Source organism: Trachemys scripta, chromosome 22, assembly GCF_013100865.1.
Source record: "Trachemys scripta elegans isolate TJP31775 chromosome 22, CAS_Tse_1.0, whole genome shotgun sequence".
In the NCBI taxonomy this organism is placed as follows: domain Eukaryota; kingdom Metazoa; phylum Chordata; order Testudines; family Emydidae; genus Trachemys; species Trachemys scripta.
In genome coordinates, this window is record NC_048319.1 from 2,519,951 (window position 1) to 2,536,975 (window position 17,025).

The 17,025-nt window shown below is 52.1% G+C and overlaps 2 protein-coding genes across 2 annotated transcripts in view; one reads left to right on the forward strand and one right to left on the reverse strand.

The window, feature by feature from the left end:
* TMEM221 (transmembrane protein 221) lies at positions 1-13,764 on the forward strand. The gene is made up of 3 exons (XM_034754957.1): positions 1-629; positions 9,418-9,503; positions 11,670-13,764. Exons 1-3 carry the CDS (start codon positions 337-339, stop codon positions 12,188-12,190), a joined length of 900 nt encoding a protein of 299 aa, XP_034610848.1. The 5' UTR covers positions 1-336; the 3' UTR covers positions 12,191-13,764.
* The window catches only part of BORCS8 (BLOC-1 related complex subunit 8), an 18,001-nt gene continuing 11,354 nt past the window's right edge, over positions 10,379-17,025 (reverse strand). The window contains exons 4-6 of the mRNA XM_034754969.1: positions 16,093-16,200; positions 14,966-15,053; positions 10,379-10,749 (exon numbers count right to left, since the gene is read on the reverse strand). Coding sequence (XP_034610860.1) covers positions 15,011-15,053; positions 16,093-16,200 — 151 coding nt within the window. The 3' untranslated portion in view covers positions 10,379-10,749; positions 14,966-15,010. The remainder of the gene's footprint in view (positions 10,750-14,965; positions 15,054-16,092; positions 16,201-17,025) is intronic.

Sequence of the window (17,025 nt, forward strand, 5' to 3'; positions counted from 1 at the left end):
GGCAGCCCTCGGCTCCAGGCTGGAGAAAACGCCTCCTTTGCGCAGCGAGCTTTGCTCCATCGCCAGGAAAAGTTTGAAATCCCTAATTAATAGAAACATCACGTGGGCAGAGGTGTGTGCGCGCGAGAGACAAGCCCCAGTGTGTGATTAGCAGCGCCGGGCTCCTCTGGCGGGGTGAGACCCAGCTCCGCTCCGCTCCTCCCGGGACGGCTCCGCGCTCTGCAGCCGGCGCTCCCCGGTCCCCTCGGCTGGGCTCGGGGAGAGGCAGGGGGCGCGCGGCGGGGAGAAAGTTTAGCACAAACTTTTCGGGGGCCTCTTTCACCCCTGCTCCCCGCGATGCCCTCCGCCTACACCCAGCGCTCCCTGGCCGCGCTGCTGCTCTTCGGCACGCTGGCGGCCCTCATGGCGGTGCTCGCCTCCATCCTCCTCTTCCAGCTGCAGGCGGGCCGGGCCCAGGCCCAGGCCGGCTCCCCCGGCGCCTTCTCGGAGCGGGTGGCGAGGGTGCTGCTGCCGGTCTCGGCCGTGCTGGCCGCCCTGTGCCTGGTGCTCAACGTCGGCTGCCTCCTGCTTTGCCTCCTGCACGGCTACTGCAGCGCCGAGGTGTGCCGGGGCGCCGCCGAGCCGGACAGGTGAGCAGGGGACGGGGAGGATGCTCTTGGCTGGGGCTCAGCGCCGTCCCCCGGGTGCTGGCAGGGAAAAGGGCCGGGGAGCATCTCGGCTGCAGGCCCCAGGGCTCGGTCCCCTGCCAGGGGGACTCTGTGCACAGAGCCTGTGGCTTCCGGAGGAATTGAACTCCTGGGGCTCGAGGGCCGGGGCCTGCGTGGTCACCCTCCCCGTGCCACCCCCTGCCCCAGGGGAACTTTGCATGGGGAGCCCCTGGGGGGGCTGGTTACAGGCTCCCAGATGGCCCGGGATAACTGTGCAGAGGGGCGGGGCAGGAGGACTCAGAGAAGTTAAAGACCTCCCTTGGCAAGGGGTAAATGGGAGATCTCCCCTCTCTGCAGCTTAATGCAACTCCTGCGTGGGGCGAAAGTCCCAGCTGAGCCTACAGCAAAGCCAGTCACTGACCTACAGCACTGCCAGGCCTGGCACTCTGCTGTCTCCCACTTGCCCAGACTCCACCCATGCAGTCCCCGTTCCCAACTCCCTGCTCTGACACCGACCTCCTGGGCAAGTAACTGGATCTTTGCCTCGGTTTCCCCATTTTCTAATGGGGATCCCAGCCCTGCTCTGCCTCCTAGGAGTGCATACAGATGAGGGCCAGATACGCTCCGGGATGAGCTACATTGCTTAGCATCACTATTAGCTACCTGACTCTGCTAACATTCATCTTCGGCGTGTCTGGCTGTGGGTTGTCACTCATTTAATACCAGGTGTGTGTATTTGTGCTTAGTGACTTTATTGACTCCCAGAGCAAATTTACAGCTGCCTTTACATCTGGTGACCTTAACCCAGTATTGAACCCCCCCCAACACTTGCATAAATACCCAGGGCCAGATGCTCAGCTGGTGCGCATTAGTGTCGCTCCGTTGACTTCAGTGGAGGGAGGCCAACTGGAACCAGCTGAGGATCTAGCGCGACATATGTAATCCCGTCTTTAGCCAGCGAGACTTGCCGGAGAGATACAGCCCTGGAGCATCAGCAGGCGGCTAGAGGAGACATTAGCACACACAATCCATCCCGTGTAGACTGCGGCAGGGGGGCAAGACATTAGTTGAGCACTGGCTATTTTAACCTTCTGTAGTGCTTTCCACCTGAGGAGCTCAAAGCACTTTTAGCACATCAATGAACTGAGGCATCCAAGAGCCTAAATGCTATTAGATCTGTTTTGTAGGGAAACGGAGGCACCGAGATTAAATGGCATGCCCTAAGGTCACAGAGTGAGTCAGTGGCAGAGAACCCTGGAGTCCTGATTGCCAGGGGTGGCCGGTAGTCCCAGGCCCACTGACTGCTAGCAGTGGCTCAGTTTAGCTCCTCTTCTGTGTTTCTAGCGGCTGTGGCTGGCTCATTCGCAGTGAAGAGCCTGGGCACCTGTAGAAGCCGCTGGACAATAGGGGAGCCACCACCTCCTGCCCAACCAGCTCTCCAGGCACCCCAGCTTCAAAACCACAATGACACAGGAGAGATCTTAGGGTTAATATTCCCCCCACACACGCACACCGCCTCTCACACCCACAGCTAACGCTGCAATTCATTAGCATCCCAGACACTTAGCAGATTCTATAGTAGGAAGTGCAAAGTCAGAAAAGAAGGCCAGCTGGCCAGATCCTGCATCTGTTTACCCCAGCTGGAGTTCTGGCCCCAAATTCTGTCCTTATTTGCAGTGCTTACAAGTCGTCCCCCCGCCCCTCCTTCTTTTAGGAATTGGCAAGCTGGGTTCTCTTGACTGGTGCCTGGGTGTGTTTGAAGGTGACCTGCGCAGGAATACGACTCAAGACCCCAAATCATTAACCCAGAGACACATGTTGACTTAATACTTGCCAGGACAGTTACACCTGCAAAACCATTTCTGAACACTGCCTCTTTCCTTGGCCTGCCAGGAACCCTGCCTGGGTTCATTGCGTCCCTGCATGGCTGATGCAGGGCTGGTTTTGGCCAAACACATGCACCTCACCTTGGTTGGGAAGTAAAGCGGGAAAGCGATTTGCAAATATTTGGTTTGAAAAATGTATCGACGTCAGATAATGTCTACGCGTACAGGCCCCTCGGTGTAACTAACGCCACGGACTTCAGTGGATTCACACTAGGGATCAATTGGACTAGAGCTGAGCGAAATTCAGAATTTCCATCCTGCGGGAAATTCCAATAGTTCAACATTTTGTTTTCATCCTACATCGAGACAAAATGTTAAACATCTACATTTTTCGTGGAACGAAGAATTTCAAAAAAAGGTCAGTTTGGAAATGACAAAACATTTGGTTTTGGCCTTTCCGATCAAAATGAAACACTGACATTTCTCGAATCAAATGTTTTGTTGTGGATTGTTACACCTTGAGTCTGTTGAGTTAAACTTCATTTCCTTGTGGGGTTACATTGCCTCATGGGAGTTGTAGTTCAGAAGCCACATGGCCCCACTCTGCCCTGTGGGCCAGGCTCCCTTGCCAGATTACATCTCCCAGCCTGCACCTGAAGCCACATGACTTGTGGTGGCCCATACTGCTGAGTTGGAGGGAAACCTGCATTGCATCGTGGAATATGTAGTTGGACCAGGGAGTCCAGCCCATAGCAAGCAATGGGACCCAAATTACAACTCGCATATGGCAACATGCACAATAGGGAAATACAGTTTAATGTTGAACTGATGGAAAAACTAAAAGTTTTGGGTCCGTTCAACAATCCAAAAATATTTCAGTTTGGGTCCAACCAATCCAAACCAAAACTTAATTTGACTTTCCCAACAGAAAATTGAATCACTTCTGCAAAACCAACATTTTCCTGTTGAAAAGTCTGATTTTGTGGCAACCACGTTTTCCATTGGAAAAATCATTGATGGCAGAATTCCTGACCAACTGTAAATTTGACCCAGCACCGAATACTGAGTTCAGATCTTAAAAGTTTTATTTATTTTCAAAGCTCTGCAATTCATCTTTGAAATCCCCCATTAAAACTGGAACAGGTCAATCAGCTAATTAGATAGCTAAATGCAAGGTCATACATCTAGGTGTGAAGAATGCAGGTCACACTTCCGGGATTGGGGATGTATTTTGAAAAGCAGTGATTCGTTAATGGATTTAGGGGTCATGGCAAATAACCAACTGAACATGAGCTTGCATTGCAAGCTCGTGGCTAGGAGAGCAAGTACAATCCTAGAATGTATACGCATGAGAATGTTGACTGGATGTAGGCAGATGTTATTACCCTTGGGTATGGCATTGACGAGAGCGGTTGTGGTGCCCACTCTTTAGGGAGAAAGTTGGTTAAGTTGGAAAGGGTTCAGAAAAGAGCTACAAGAACAATACGAGGTCTGGAAAACCTGCCTCACAGAGAGAGACAAAAGAAGTCCAGTTTACCAAAGAGGAGGTTGAGGTGACTTGATCAGACTCTATAATGGAAAGATTTCTGATAGCAGAAGGGTCTTGACTCTAGCAAAGGCAGGACAAGATCCAATGGCTAGAAGCTGAAGCTAGATAACTTCAGACTAGGAATAAGGTGACCAATTTGTACAGTGTGGGTAATCTTAGAAACATACAAATGTCGGGCTGGATCATCACGTCCAGCCCCCTGCACTGAGACAGGACCAAGTAACCCGAGACCATCCGTGACAAGTGTTTGTCCAACCTGTTCTAAAGAATCTCTAATGACAGGGATTCCATCTCCCTGGGAAGCCTGTTTCAGAGCTTAACTACCCTCAGAGCTAGAAAGTTTGTCCTATTATCTAACCCAAATCTCCCTTGCTGCAGATGAAGCCCATTATTTCTTATCCTACCTTCACTGACCCACTGAAACAGCTTCCCTGCACCTCCAGATGTGGTGGAGTCTCCATGACGTGGGGACTGGCTGCCTTTCTAGAAGAGATGCTCTAGCTCAACCAGAAGTTATGGGCCTGATGCAAAAAAAAAAAAAAAGTGTGATGAGTGAAATTCTCTGGCCTGTGCTGTCAGGAGGCCAGACACGATGATCCTAGCATTCCCTTCTGGCTTTAAAATCTATTAAGCACACCAAAATGTTCCTGAAGCAATTTGATCCTTGCTTACAGGGATGGAATGTCACTAGTGGGTAGAGGAGATGGAGACTCAGGACTCCTGGGTTCTACTCCCAGCTCTGCCACTGACTGACTGTGTGACCCTGGGCAAGTCACGTCCCCTTTCTGGGTCTCATCTCAGAGAGCTAAAGAACCCTATCAGCTTCCTCCCACGCACGTGGCAAGGTTCAGTTAATCCATGTTTGTGAAGACCCCTGGATGCTCCAGAAGAAGCACGTCTTTACTGTAGGGCTACCAGTAAAGCGTACAGCCTAGTGCAATCAGCTCCCATTAAAACCAAAGTGAGAGCGAGACGATTGCAGGGTCATCGGAACCCAGCACCGGCTGACGGGATGAGTTTGTATCTAGTGTGCTGGTGGGAGAAGGAAGCCGGGTTGAACACGGCTCCTCATGTCTTGGGCAGTTATGCAAGAGCCTTTGGGTCTGAGCAGAGCTGGTACCTCACCGCCCCCTTTGGTTGGTTTGCTGCAGTCACAGGCCATTCTGGTGACACTGGCTGCCTGTTGCCCCACTCTGCCAGCAGGAGTTGTCGTTTGAACCCTGCTGGGGCAACAGGGGGGTTCTCCTACCCCTCACCAGCTCCAGTCCCAATTGCTCCAGTTTCTGTTCCTTGTTAAGCTCTGAGCTTGCCAGCCATAGCTCTCTGCCTTGTTCCTGCATAGGGGAGACTGAGTGCAACCGCTCAGGAAAGGCAGTGAGGGGAGGGGAACCCTAGGTAACTGCAGGTGCATCTTGCACAGGGTTAAGCATCTAAAGGCAAGGCCTCGGACAATGGAATCAGGGCACTCACCTGATCCCATGTCCCCAAGGGGCAGAATAATTCTCACAGCGTGGTCTCGCTGTGAGGGGAAATGAAACAGACCCAAGCTGCAGAGACCCATCTGAGCTCAGCAAACTGGGAATCAGGACTCCTGGGTTCTATTTTCAGCCCTGCCACTGAATCACCCTGTGACCCTGGAGCAAGCTACTTCACCTCTTTGTGCCTCGGTTTCCCCTGTTTGTGGAACAGGGACAGTCACTCTCTGTCTCGCAAGTGGGGTGAGAGACTTAATTAACCGATGTGATTAAAGAAGGCCAAGGAAACTCAGAGGATATTTCTGTGACCCGTCTAGCTGGACCCAGCCTGCTTCTAACACCAGATTACAGAAAGGTTCTGGATTTCCCTCTATAAAAGTTGAGAATGTCCCAGGTTCTTTTCATTGTCAGTAATTTATTCTGAGCCCATGAGGGCAAAAGAACAGTGTTGGGAGGGCGGGGGGGGGGGGGTGCCTATGACAATGCCATTCAGCAAAGGGCTTCCCACCTATGAGACAGCTGGAGCCAATGCACCAGTGGTGACCTGGGATTTAGATCCATCTTCCAATCCAGTCCCAGTGCTTGGGCCATGCACTTTGCTGACACTGGGCCAGACTCCAGGAAAGCCCCGCCCCCCCCCCCCCAACCAATTTGGCTTAAATAGTTTGTCCTAAATTAGCTTCTCCCCCGCAACCCCACAGTTCTTAAGCAAGGTGAGAGGCTGTTATTGCTTCACCCTTCTGCTGCTGAGGGCATGGGCGTCCCTTGAGAGCGACTGATGGGAGGCAGCGTGGAATCAGGACTCCTGGGTCCTGTTCTCTCTGCCACTCTTGCTGGATGATCCTGAGCAAGTCACGTCACTTCTCTGTGCCTCAGTCTCCCCATCTGTAAGGTGGAAGTTATACCCCTATGGGGGGGCAGGGTTGTGACACTCAAATAATGTTTGTTTGCAAATTGCTTTGAGATCCTAGAATGGAAAGTGCTGTTATGGTCTAAAAATGCCAGCCCGTGAAGGGTTAATTCTCACAGCCCCTCCGCCCCCATTGACATGCGATTAGCTATTGTCTCCCCATGTTGGAGCTTGTGTTTTCATCCTGCCCATCCCCATCTCTGGGGGACAGCCCTATGCCCCGAGAGGAGCCGGGGCTCTGGTTTCATTAGGAGATCTGCTCACGTAGCAGGCGGCTTTCCCACGTTGGGCCTGTCACGCTGCATTACTACTCCGCACTCAATAACCCCAGCCTGCTCTAAACAAAGGCTGTTCCTCCCCCCTGCTAATCCCCCAAATCATGTAATTAATAAAACAAAGCGGCTTCTCTTCCCCGACAATGAACGAGGAGCAGGAGCCCTTCCAAGTTCTATTAACAGCTCCGGACTGCAAACTCCCGGCACTAGGCAGGCCAGACACTCCAGGAGTTCAGCATTGAAAAGATCCTGTGGCCTTCATCTCATCCACCTTGTAACCTCCCAGCTAGGGGAAGGGCCGTTCCCGGGACAGCGTTTGGAGGCTTTCCCCCATTGCCAAACCCTAGGTAGCCAGATTCCGCAGAAAAGTATAGTGCAATTTTGGTCACGCTGGCCAGAGCATCGTTGGTGTTGCCTAGTCCTCAGGTAGACTTATCACTGCTTTCATCAGCTGCTGGCTAACGAGCTGAGTTAAAGGCCCTTCCCTCTCGCTTGTTCCTTATGCAGTTACTCCAGATGCAAGCAGAGCTGTTACTCTTCTGCTTTCTCAGACTGGGGGGGGAGGGGGGGTACAGAGGATTCCCCCACACACACCATAGGCTGACCGGCCCTTCTGAACCATCAGGGCTGAGTACCAGAGATCAAACTCTCCTGGGTAGTGTTTTCCCAGCACCTGATCTCATTGACCCATCCAAGTCCTTGCAAAAGCTCTCCCTAGGGAGAAGTGATGGAGGGAGAAGGTTAGGAAAGACACTCACTCACTTCAAAACAAAAAGACCCAAACTCCTTCCTGGCAGAAGGCTCTTGCATGTCACGAGTTGTTAGGTCTCAAGTCAATTCCCAATGCACAGATACCCACATTACAAAAAGAACGGCCACCCTCAGCACTAACTGGCCCCTTTGCCACCCAGTTTTTGAGGCCAGGGACTGCCTAGACCTAGGAGATTGAACTGCCCTTCATCTCCTGGGGCAGTTCCTCAGTGTCCAGGCCACCGAACGCATTGCCAAGAAGGGTGTGTGTGTGCGCGCGCGCGTGTACTGCTCAGAACAGATACAGAGTGCCGCTCCCTAGGGGCTGCCAACCCCTCCCTATGTCAATCATTCCAACGTCACAATCCGCCACCTGTCTCTCCTGGATGAGCTACACAATCCTTTCCTTGTCTCCTACAGAGACAGTTGTGCTGCAGCATCTTTCAATCACAACCTTTAACCACACTTCATCCTACAGCACTGTGTGTCCTTTTCCCATTGTGTCCCCTCCTTTCATGACTATGTTCCGCTCTCACAATTAACAAGAGGCTGGCGTGCCGGCTTCCTTCAGTGATAATGGCCCATGAAGTCCCATAAGTGGAGTGCTGAGGTTCTGTAGGTCACCTCGGCTGTAATGAAGGGAACAAAAAATCTCAAGCAGCTTTCGCAGGGTGGACAAGAACAGCTATTGAATGCCTGCTCACTCGCATCTAGTGGCAGGGCTGCTGGCAAGTCTCAAGGGAGTCTGTGCGCCCGCAGAACCCATCCGGTGTCACAACTGGAACAAGCTGAATCTATCAAGCGGAAGGGCTCAGATACTACCGGGAGGAGCATGGAATACAGGCCTAGATAGGAGCGGACCTTTGATGTTTTATGCGCTGTTCAAAAAGAAGGCCAACCCTTTCCAAACTGTGCATCTAAATGAACACAGCTAGGGTCTGAGCTAAGCAAAGCAAGTCAGCACCGAGGATGAAAATGCAACCTGGCTTTGCTTAGTTCACTGCAGCAACCCTTCACCCGTTCGTGCTCTTTTAAAGGACGATAGACTTAGGGACGAACACGCATCATCTTTTCTCTTTGCTCTTCGTTTCTTGCAATAGTCTTTAAGAAGCATTGAACTATTTCTCGCTCCCACCAGCTTTTGCCCTCTTTTCCAGCTTGCAGCCTCTTCAGGTTTATCTCCCTCCTTGCAGAAATACAGAGCTGAGCAAAAACGGCTCTTGCTTTATTTGCTTTTTATGTAGCTGCATCAGCAGTGTTTGGAAAGGGGGCTGGTGAATTTGGGCTCCCTCTGCTGGCTGGCTGAACCTCAAGCAGAGCTAACGGAGCGTAGGCTCCTTTGTCAACTGGGGATTGTCTCTTTGGTTTTCATGTCTCAGCCAACAAAACAGTGGGTGGGGGAACAGGAAGGAAAGCGATTGAAATGAAGACAACCTTGCCCCACCACAGTAGAACAACGGCCCAGGCAATCCTCTCCTCTTAGAGCTGCACAGCAGATCTGGGATTAGGTTCTTCGCTCCCCCTGCACGTGCCTGCAGAGACCAGAGCAGACCGCCCCATGCACACTGCTGAGGGGAGAATTTGGCTCTCTAGGAGGCAAGTTTAGAGCTTAAAACGCATCACGGCATCTCGGAGACGCTCTAGAACTTGCAGCGAATGCACTTTTCACCCCAAGTCCCGATTTTGTAATGAGGAGCTTTACTGCATGTAGAAACCCCTAGCCTGGGCCATCAAACTAGAGCCAAACCCCAGCCTCTTATCTCCATTTGAATACTGGGGCCTTGGCAGAGCAGCTGTGCACCACTTTACGGAGACTCTGAGAATATAAGCTCTTAAGGTCACTAGGTGACAGAGTCAATCCCCTTGCAGGTACAGGAAAGGCCTCTGATCAGATTAAAATGATACTTCACGGGGATCAAGGCAGTGGGCATCACTAGATATTGCTCTGTTTTACCTCTGAAGTGTTTCTCTCTTCTGTTTTGCAGAGCCGACTGGTTCCTGTTGGACAGCCGGATGATTCGGCATGTTGCCATTGGCTTGTTCTGCTGCGGTGTTTCTGTCTATTTAGCAGGCAAGGATTTTCATTTCTCTGCCAATGCTGGGATCTCATTCCGCTGGGAGGGAGGGAGGGCTCGGCCCCACACATTTCATCTAGAATGCTCAGGCCCCTGCCTCCCCCTGGTGCTTTGTAGGTTGCTGAACATCTATTTATAGGTCAGGCTGCAATGATCGCTTGTTTCCCAGCCGGTGGCACCAGGTTCCTGAGTCCAGGTTTATTCCTGCGGTGGTGGGACCGGAATCCTGTTTGCAGCCTGGCTGCAACGTAACTTCTGGAGAGCCCTTCAGCCAACCACCCTGAGCATGATGCCAGCCAGGGCTGTGCCCAAGGAAGGATGGTGCAGCAGTGCTGTGTGGGGACTAGGGCCAGCTGGCTTCAATTCCCTGCTGTGCCAGAGGCTCCCGGCGTGACCTTGGGCCAGATCAGTGAACTCAAGGGGGATGAGGCACCGAACTACCTTTGAGGATCTGGGTTTTCATCTCTCTGGGCCCCAGTTCCTATCTGTAGACCAGGGATAAGAGTCCTGTTCTGGCTCCTGGGAGGTTGTGAGGTGCTCAGATCCTGCACTAACAGAGGCCACCGCCAGACCTACTGTGCCATCTTGGCCAAGACACTTAGCTTCTCTCTGCCTCAGTTTCTCCCTTTGATGAGGCCATAACACTGAAAAAGGAGCAGAAGGCGGCTGTGGTGTTTTGGGATTCGGGGGCAGGGGAGGAGAGGGACAATAGCAAGTAGTTTTAAAAGACTTTATTGTGACCTGGTTTTTGAGATACTGTAATGGTTCTGCCTCTTGTTTTATGCGGGAGAAGCTGCAGCACAAGCCCTGGAAGGGAGGGATTCAAAGGCACAAGAAACACAGCCCCCCCCCACCCACCCACCCACCACCACCACCAATCCCCCAAAATGCCCCTCCCCTGTGCTGGCTTTCTCCCGGAGATTGGGGGGGAGAGCACACCTCCGTTCTCCTTGGAGTCTCTCAGAGGGGTGGCAGGGAAGATCGGCTGTGACAAGCAAGTCCCAAAACCCAGCCCCTGGCTTGACACAAACAGGGCAACTAGTCAATGAGCTAGCTAGGGCCATGACATCTGCCCACGGAGATCACAGCCCTCCACTGGGCCTTTATATACCACGTGTGGCTAGTCACTTGTAGCTTTGGCTTCAGAAGCTTTTAAAAGGAGTCGGCGGCTCTCATCCCTGCACGTCCCCAGAGACAAGGTGTGTGGGCAGCGTCCTCTCTTGACACCCAGGCCATCCAATGCTGCAAGAAAATAGCAGAGAGCTCACTAGCAAGTGTCGACACTGATGAGCACCTTGGAGGCTCAATGTGGCTCAGCTAGGACACCCCCAGGCGCCAGCACTGCGGAGAACCCGCCTCGCGCTGCCTCTAGGAGCAAAGGAATTGCCAGGGTGGATCAGCCCAAGGTCCAGCTAACCTAGGTTCCCATCTCCAACTGGGGCCGCTGCCAGCTGCTTCAAGGGAAGGTGTAAGAGTGCTGTGGGGGTGGGATAACCCAGACCCAGGGAAAGTCCCCTCCTGTCCCCGTCTGGATCGCTGAGGAGCCGGATGCCAGGGGCCAGGCTGCGGCTCTGTTAATGGAGCCCTTTCAGGAGTGGGGCATTCAGACACCTTTTTTTAAGATTTCAAAATAAAAAATTAAATCCAATTATTTAGCAGGCAGTGTGGGCACGGCCAGGCGCCAGCTGCTGGTAAAGAAGGAGCGGAAGAGCAGCACAGAGGAAGAGCAAACACCGAGAACAGGAGAGTGGAGCACACAGGGATTAGTCACCGGTTAAGCCTCAGGAAGGGTACGGTGCATGCCTCAATGAGTGGGGTTTTCCAAAGCACCCAGGTAAACAGGACTCATGTTCCTAACTCATTTAGGCGCCTAAATACCTTTGAGGACTGGAAACTTGGGCGCCTTTGGAAATCCCCCTCCCCACCCAGAAATGGGCCCTGTGGGTAAGTGAAGTCCAGAATCAGGCTCGCGAGGCAGTCGCAGAGCCAAGGAAGCTGCTGTCGCTCAAATTGAGATGGGGCGTTCAATCCAAACTGGACGTCCCTCCCTAACAGCTTGGCCCTTGCTCAGCCGCAAGAGGTGGGCTTGGCCCGGGACTCTCTTCCCTCGTGTGTCAGGCGACTGGCCTTCTCATCTCTGCCTTGCTTTCCTTCCCCTCCAGCTCTCTCCATCTACATGCTGCTGCTATTTGAAATCGAGACCGGCATAACCAGCGCCTGCATCCTGTCCTCCGGGATCATCGTCCTGCTGATCACGGTGATGCACGCCTTCGTCAGGGCCTCCCAAGCCTCACGGCGCAGCCAGTCCGAGCTCTGCCGTACCCTCTACGAGAACGACTCCGCCCGGTGCAGCGACACCCCGGCTAGCGACCTCAACAACAGCAAGAACGTGGCTGCAGCCCGCCCGCGGCCAGAGATCCACCGAGAGTTCTCCTACCCACCATACATAGAGCAGAAGTCCCACCTTGCCTCACCAGGCAGAGGCAGCTTCACCTTGCCAGGAAGCCATAGGCCACTGGCTGAGAAGGACTGCTGCAACCTGCCCCGGACACACAGGACACTGTCAGCAGAGCCAGGCCTGCTGCAGGTACAAGGCAAGCCCTGGAACAGCGTCACCCAGGAGATGAGGAATATTTTGTCACGGAAGCCAGGAGTCTCTGGGAAGGATTCAACTTTGGTGTGAAGGCTGGAGTGGGGAAGTCTCATCCCACCGTTGCCAAGATCTGCATCTCCCTTTAGCCCTTAACATGGGCCAGTCTCCGCTCCGTCCCCACCTGAACAGCTGAGATACCTGCCCAGGAGCTCGACCAGACATCGGGCGAGGGGAAATCTACTGTCCCACCCAAATAAAAGGGACTTGGGATCTCTCCTGTCTGGACTGCACTGAGATGGAGGGGCTTGAGGGTGGTGCAGAGTTTTAAAATTATATCTTACTCCTCCTGAAGCCTGGAGGATTATATCCGAGCTCCTTCCCAGGTGGGCTGGGGCTGCTGTTAACCAGCCTAATGATTGTAGCGGGCAATTAGAGCTGGAAAGGTGGCTCTGTAAAAACGACAGCCTGCTGCATTCTGCCTCTTGCATCGCCCTCCTGTGAGTAAAGATCCTTCCCTGGCAACTCGGGTGATGCAGGAGACAGAACAGGGCCCATGACAGCTCTGCAGGACGGAGAGGCACCAAACTGCAGGAAAGGGAGTGGGGGTGAGTGGTAGTCACTTGTCTGATTAGAGCTGCACTTTGAAGTGCCCATCACCCCTTCCCTGCCGGGTCAGCCTGAGCTGGGAGGGGCAGACAGGAACCGGCTCAGCACAGCGGAATGCCATTAGTTGCGTGTTAGAAGAGAGGGCAAAAAAAACAGCCAGTATCAGCCATAAGAGAGTGGCCATCCTGAGTGCTGCCTTCTCCCGCAGCCCAGTTCCCCTCTGCACTCCAAGCTTTTTGTCCTTGCTGGTCCCTCTCCAGCCTGCTCCTGTTATTCCTTAGCTAGCGCTACGGCGGTTTAGACAGTTCACATGGCAGACTCGCTCCTCAACACAGCTGCTGTATGTGACGGTGAAGCAGAGATTGCTGTTCCACTCGGAGAGGAAAAGCTAGCCGCTGCTGGGAAGGGTAGAAGACGACGCAGCTGGAGAGTTGGCTTGAGAGAGAGGAGGTTGGAAGGTGGGAGTGAGAGAGAGGGGCCTGCTGCTCACTGACCTGGCCTTGCCCAACGTTCCTTATCTCCAGGACTGCGCACAGACACAGCTCAGTCAACAAGATTGCTTCCTGTGGCAAAACCTTTGCTCCAGCATGAACCGCTGTGCCTGACCGCCTGCCAGAAACACGGCCCTGCACGTAAACGCCAGCCTTTGTAATCACTTTTCCTTGTTCTCTAATTGCCTACAAAGGACATGTGAAGGAACCAAGATCTTTGTTCACCTGGCCCTATTGCTGGTTTCCCCACTGAAAAGGCTAATCCTGGGGACAATGCAGTGGGGGCTGCCAGGAGATTGGTGGTTATACAGACAGGGCTAGGATTGATGGGGCTGGAGCAGGGGAAACAAGAGCCCTGTTTGGTACAACTGCGCAGTTAGTACGAGAGAGAGAAATGTACAATAGGAAATAAAAATACAACAGATGGTGCTGGTTACCGTGAGACACACCCAGCTCTTTAAACGGAGTCTGATTCACCGTTGTGTGACTTTCGCTGTTATAACTCCATTGATTTCCAGAACCAACGAGGAGTCCTTGTGGCACCTTAGAGACGAACACGTATATTTGAGCATAAGCTTTCGTGGGCTAGAACCCACTTCATCAGGTGCATGGAGTGGAAAATACAGGAGCAGGTATAAATACATGAAAAGATGGGAGTTGCCTTACCAAGCGTGAGGTCAGTCTAACGAGATAATTCAATTGACAGCAGGATACCAAGGGAGGAAAAATCACTTTTGAAGTGGTAATGAGAGTGGCCCATTTCAGACAGTTGACAAGAAGGTGTGAGTAACAGCAGAGGGAAATTAGTATTGGAGAAATTAGGTTTAGGTTTTGTAATTACCCAACCACTCCCAGTCTTTATTCAGGCTCTAAGGTGCCACAAGGACTCCTCATTGTTTTTGCTGATACAAACTAACACGGCTACCACTCTGAAACCTGTCACCAAACAAGACATTGATTTCCAAGTATTTTATACCAGGAGTCCCAGCACAATGAACTGGCAATAAGAAAATCAGGGTTTTTTTAAAGCCATGTTTTCTGCCCTGCAATCTGTAAGGATCATTCCAGGCTCCCCAAAGCAGCAGTGTGATTGATTTATTCTGACTCCTGGCCGTGTTACTCGTGTGCTAGCTTTAGGACAGCAATGGGTGCGGCATTGCAGGGAGCGAGTGGAGATAGAGACCACATTTCTGGATTAACAAGCCTTGTGCGTCACACTATTAAAACACGGCTGTGTTCCTGAGCACACAGCAATGGCTAAAATACAGTTTCTCTCTTTAAAATCACACTCTTTGGGGTGTGATTGTTCGGGGTTATTCACCACTATCGAGAAATGCCAGGCTAACAACCTTTTTTCTGATCTCAAACCCCCTTAAGCCCCTTTCTTCCCAGCCCTGGGAAAACCACCCGCTTGTTAAAATCCTTTCCATTGGAAAGAAACATGAAGTTGTTGGCTCCAATGAAAAAACAAAACTGAAGCAACACCCTTTTCAACTGCCAAGCTGTGTGCAGGGCTTTTCCCCATCCCACTTCTTTATGGTGTCTAAAGAAGGTCTCTGGGGCGCCTAACTACCTTGGAGGATCTGGGATGTGTGCATTCCAAAATTCACCACCACTTCCCATATATCTAGTCAATATCATTGCCCTTTGCTGCAGTGTCTTTCAGTTTGAAGGGGAATAGTCTTCTAAGCAACCTCACACAGACTGACCAGAAAGTTTAAGGGTGGAAGATTTCTCGCCCTTCCATCTGGCCAAAGAGATCACTGACCTGGGCTGGATGAAAAAGGCAGAGGAAGGCCAGTCTGGTCTGAAATCAGGAACTGGCTGGCGGATTCGGGGCTTGCAGGGCAGCGGCGCTGTAAGAAAACAATCACATCCACCAGGAGATAAGGACAACAGTATCCATGGGAGTGTGAAGCACCAGGGCTTCCTCACCTACAGCCTCTAAGCCTGGAGCCCTCCATGTGCAGCGTAGGGGCAAGTGTGGCCATTGGACATATCCATCTTTAATACGAGGGGGTAGCCAATGGAGGCTACATGGCCCCTATACCTGCCTCCTGCCATGTCAAGACCCACAGTCTCTGTGGCTTCACTTCCAAGAGCAGTTGGAATTTGTTCCACTGTGTGTAAATTAGGTATAGCCCCAGGCAAGTTGGCAACATGGCAAAATAGGAGAACTCGTAGCCACAAACATCTAGTACAGAAAATCACTTGGCACAGAACCAGGCATTTTGCCTGCTTTAGCCATGTGCTCGCAACAGGAAATTCAAGGCTGCTAGGTTTATGGATCAGCATCTGTGACTTTCATTCCCACAATGCCCCTGACACTCAGGCCATTAAGGCTCTTGGGGTGATGGACTGAATATACTAGACTCACCCCATCTATTGACAGATGCTGGAGTAGCTTTCCTTGTGCTGCAAACAGCAAAATGCATCGTCCAGCTACACTGACCAGCGTAAATCCCATCCACACACAGCCCCGCGAATGACCTAGCGAACAGTCCTGCTTCGTCAGACACGCCTTTCCTCAGCACCAAACCATTCATTTATTATTATGGCCCTCGCCATGCTACAAATATGTTTAACACTGCACAAAAATGCTACATGTTACCCAAAAGCCCCCTTCTTTAAACGTAGGGAAAGAAGTTATTTTGCAGGAAACATTGTAAACAAGAGGCTTTTCTTCCCAAAGTACAGTGAAGCAGAGTTTCACTGCAAGGCAAGGAGCTTATTCCTTTAAATAATAGCACAGAGTCACATTACGCGTGTAACTGCTTGGCCTGTCTGTAGTTTGCGGAGTTACAGCCCGTGAAGCCTTCAGCAGTCACAGAACAAACGTTCCTATAAAGCAATAGGGCAGTTCTCAGAATTCGGGGTGTCAGACTCCCGAGCTACCTGCGGCCCGGAGCGGAATTCAGCTGATCCTTCACAGCGATGGCATGCTTGAGCAGCCTGTCGATGCTCTCAAAATACACGCTGCTGTCCATCATGTTCTTTATGGCGCTGAAACAGACCGGGTGGAACAGGGGACGCAGTTAATACCTTCGAGGGCTTCACTGGTTTAGAATAGACATGCACGCCGGCGAGGGGATGGCTGTGGAGGATTTACAGCTACATTGGGCATTTTGCATCTTCAAACACTAGCTAAGGGGTGGATTTCAGGGGAGAGACTGGCAGGTCTGTATTGCCCTCAACGGCCGGGGAAGAAAGGGTGCATCGGACTCAATGAAAAGAACTAGACCTGACAGTAACATTTCAGAGAGCCGTGCCTGCTGTCAACATGCCTCAGGCCTGACTCTCTGCTGAGATGGGGCCAGTTAGTGCCACTTGTGGGCTCAGTTCATCACTGCCCTGAACCTACGCCAGTGCCAAGCGAGTGCAAACTGCCACCACTCTGATTTCTGCTGCGTGACACTTACTTTGCAGTGGGGCGAATGGCTCCCCTGGGCACCTGGGAAGGATGAACTGTGCCTTGTGCTGGTGGAATGGGGGGGGGCAGGAATTCTTACAGAATCTTGTGTGTGAGAGCAGCCAAGCAACACCCATAAATGGAAGCGTTTGGGGTTGACAGGATTTTAAATCAGAGGCCAAAATGTCCAAGTCGAGGTGCCTAGAGTGAATCCATAATTAGGCTCCTAAATACTAGTGGCTGGATTTGGAGAGGTGCTGAGCACCCACAGCCCCCATTAACGCCAGGAAGAGTTGAGGGGGCTCACCCTCTCTGGAAGGCAGGCGCCCTTTATCGAAGGAGCCGTGTGTGCACGTGCCTGGCTTTGACCTGCCGGGTTTGAAAATAGGAGCTACGTTTATTTCTTAAAATACTTCCCC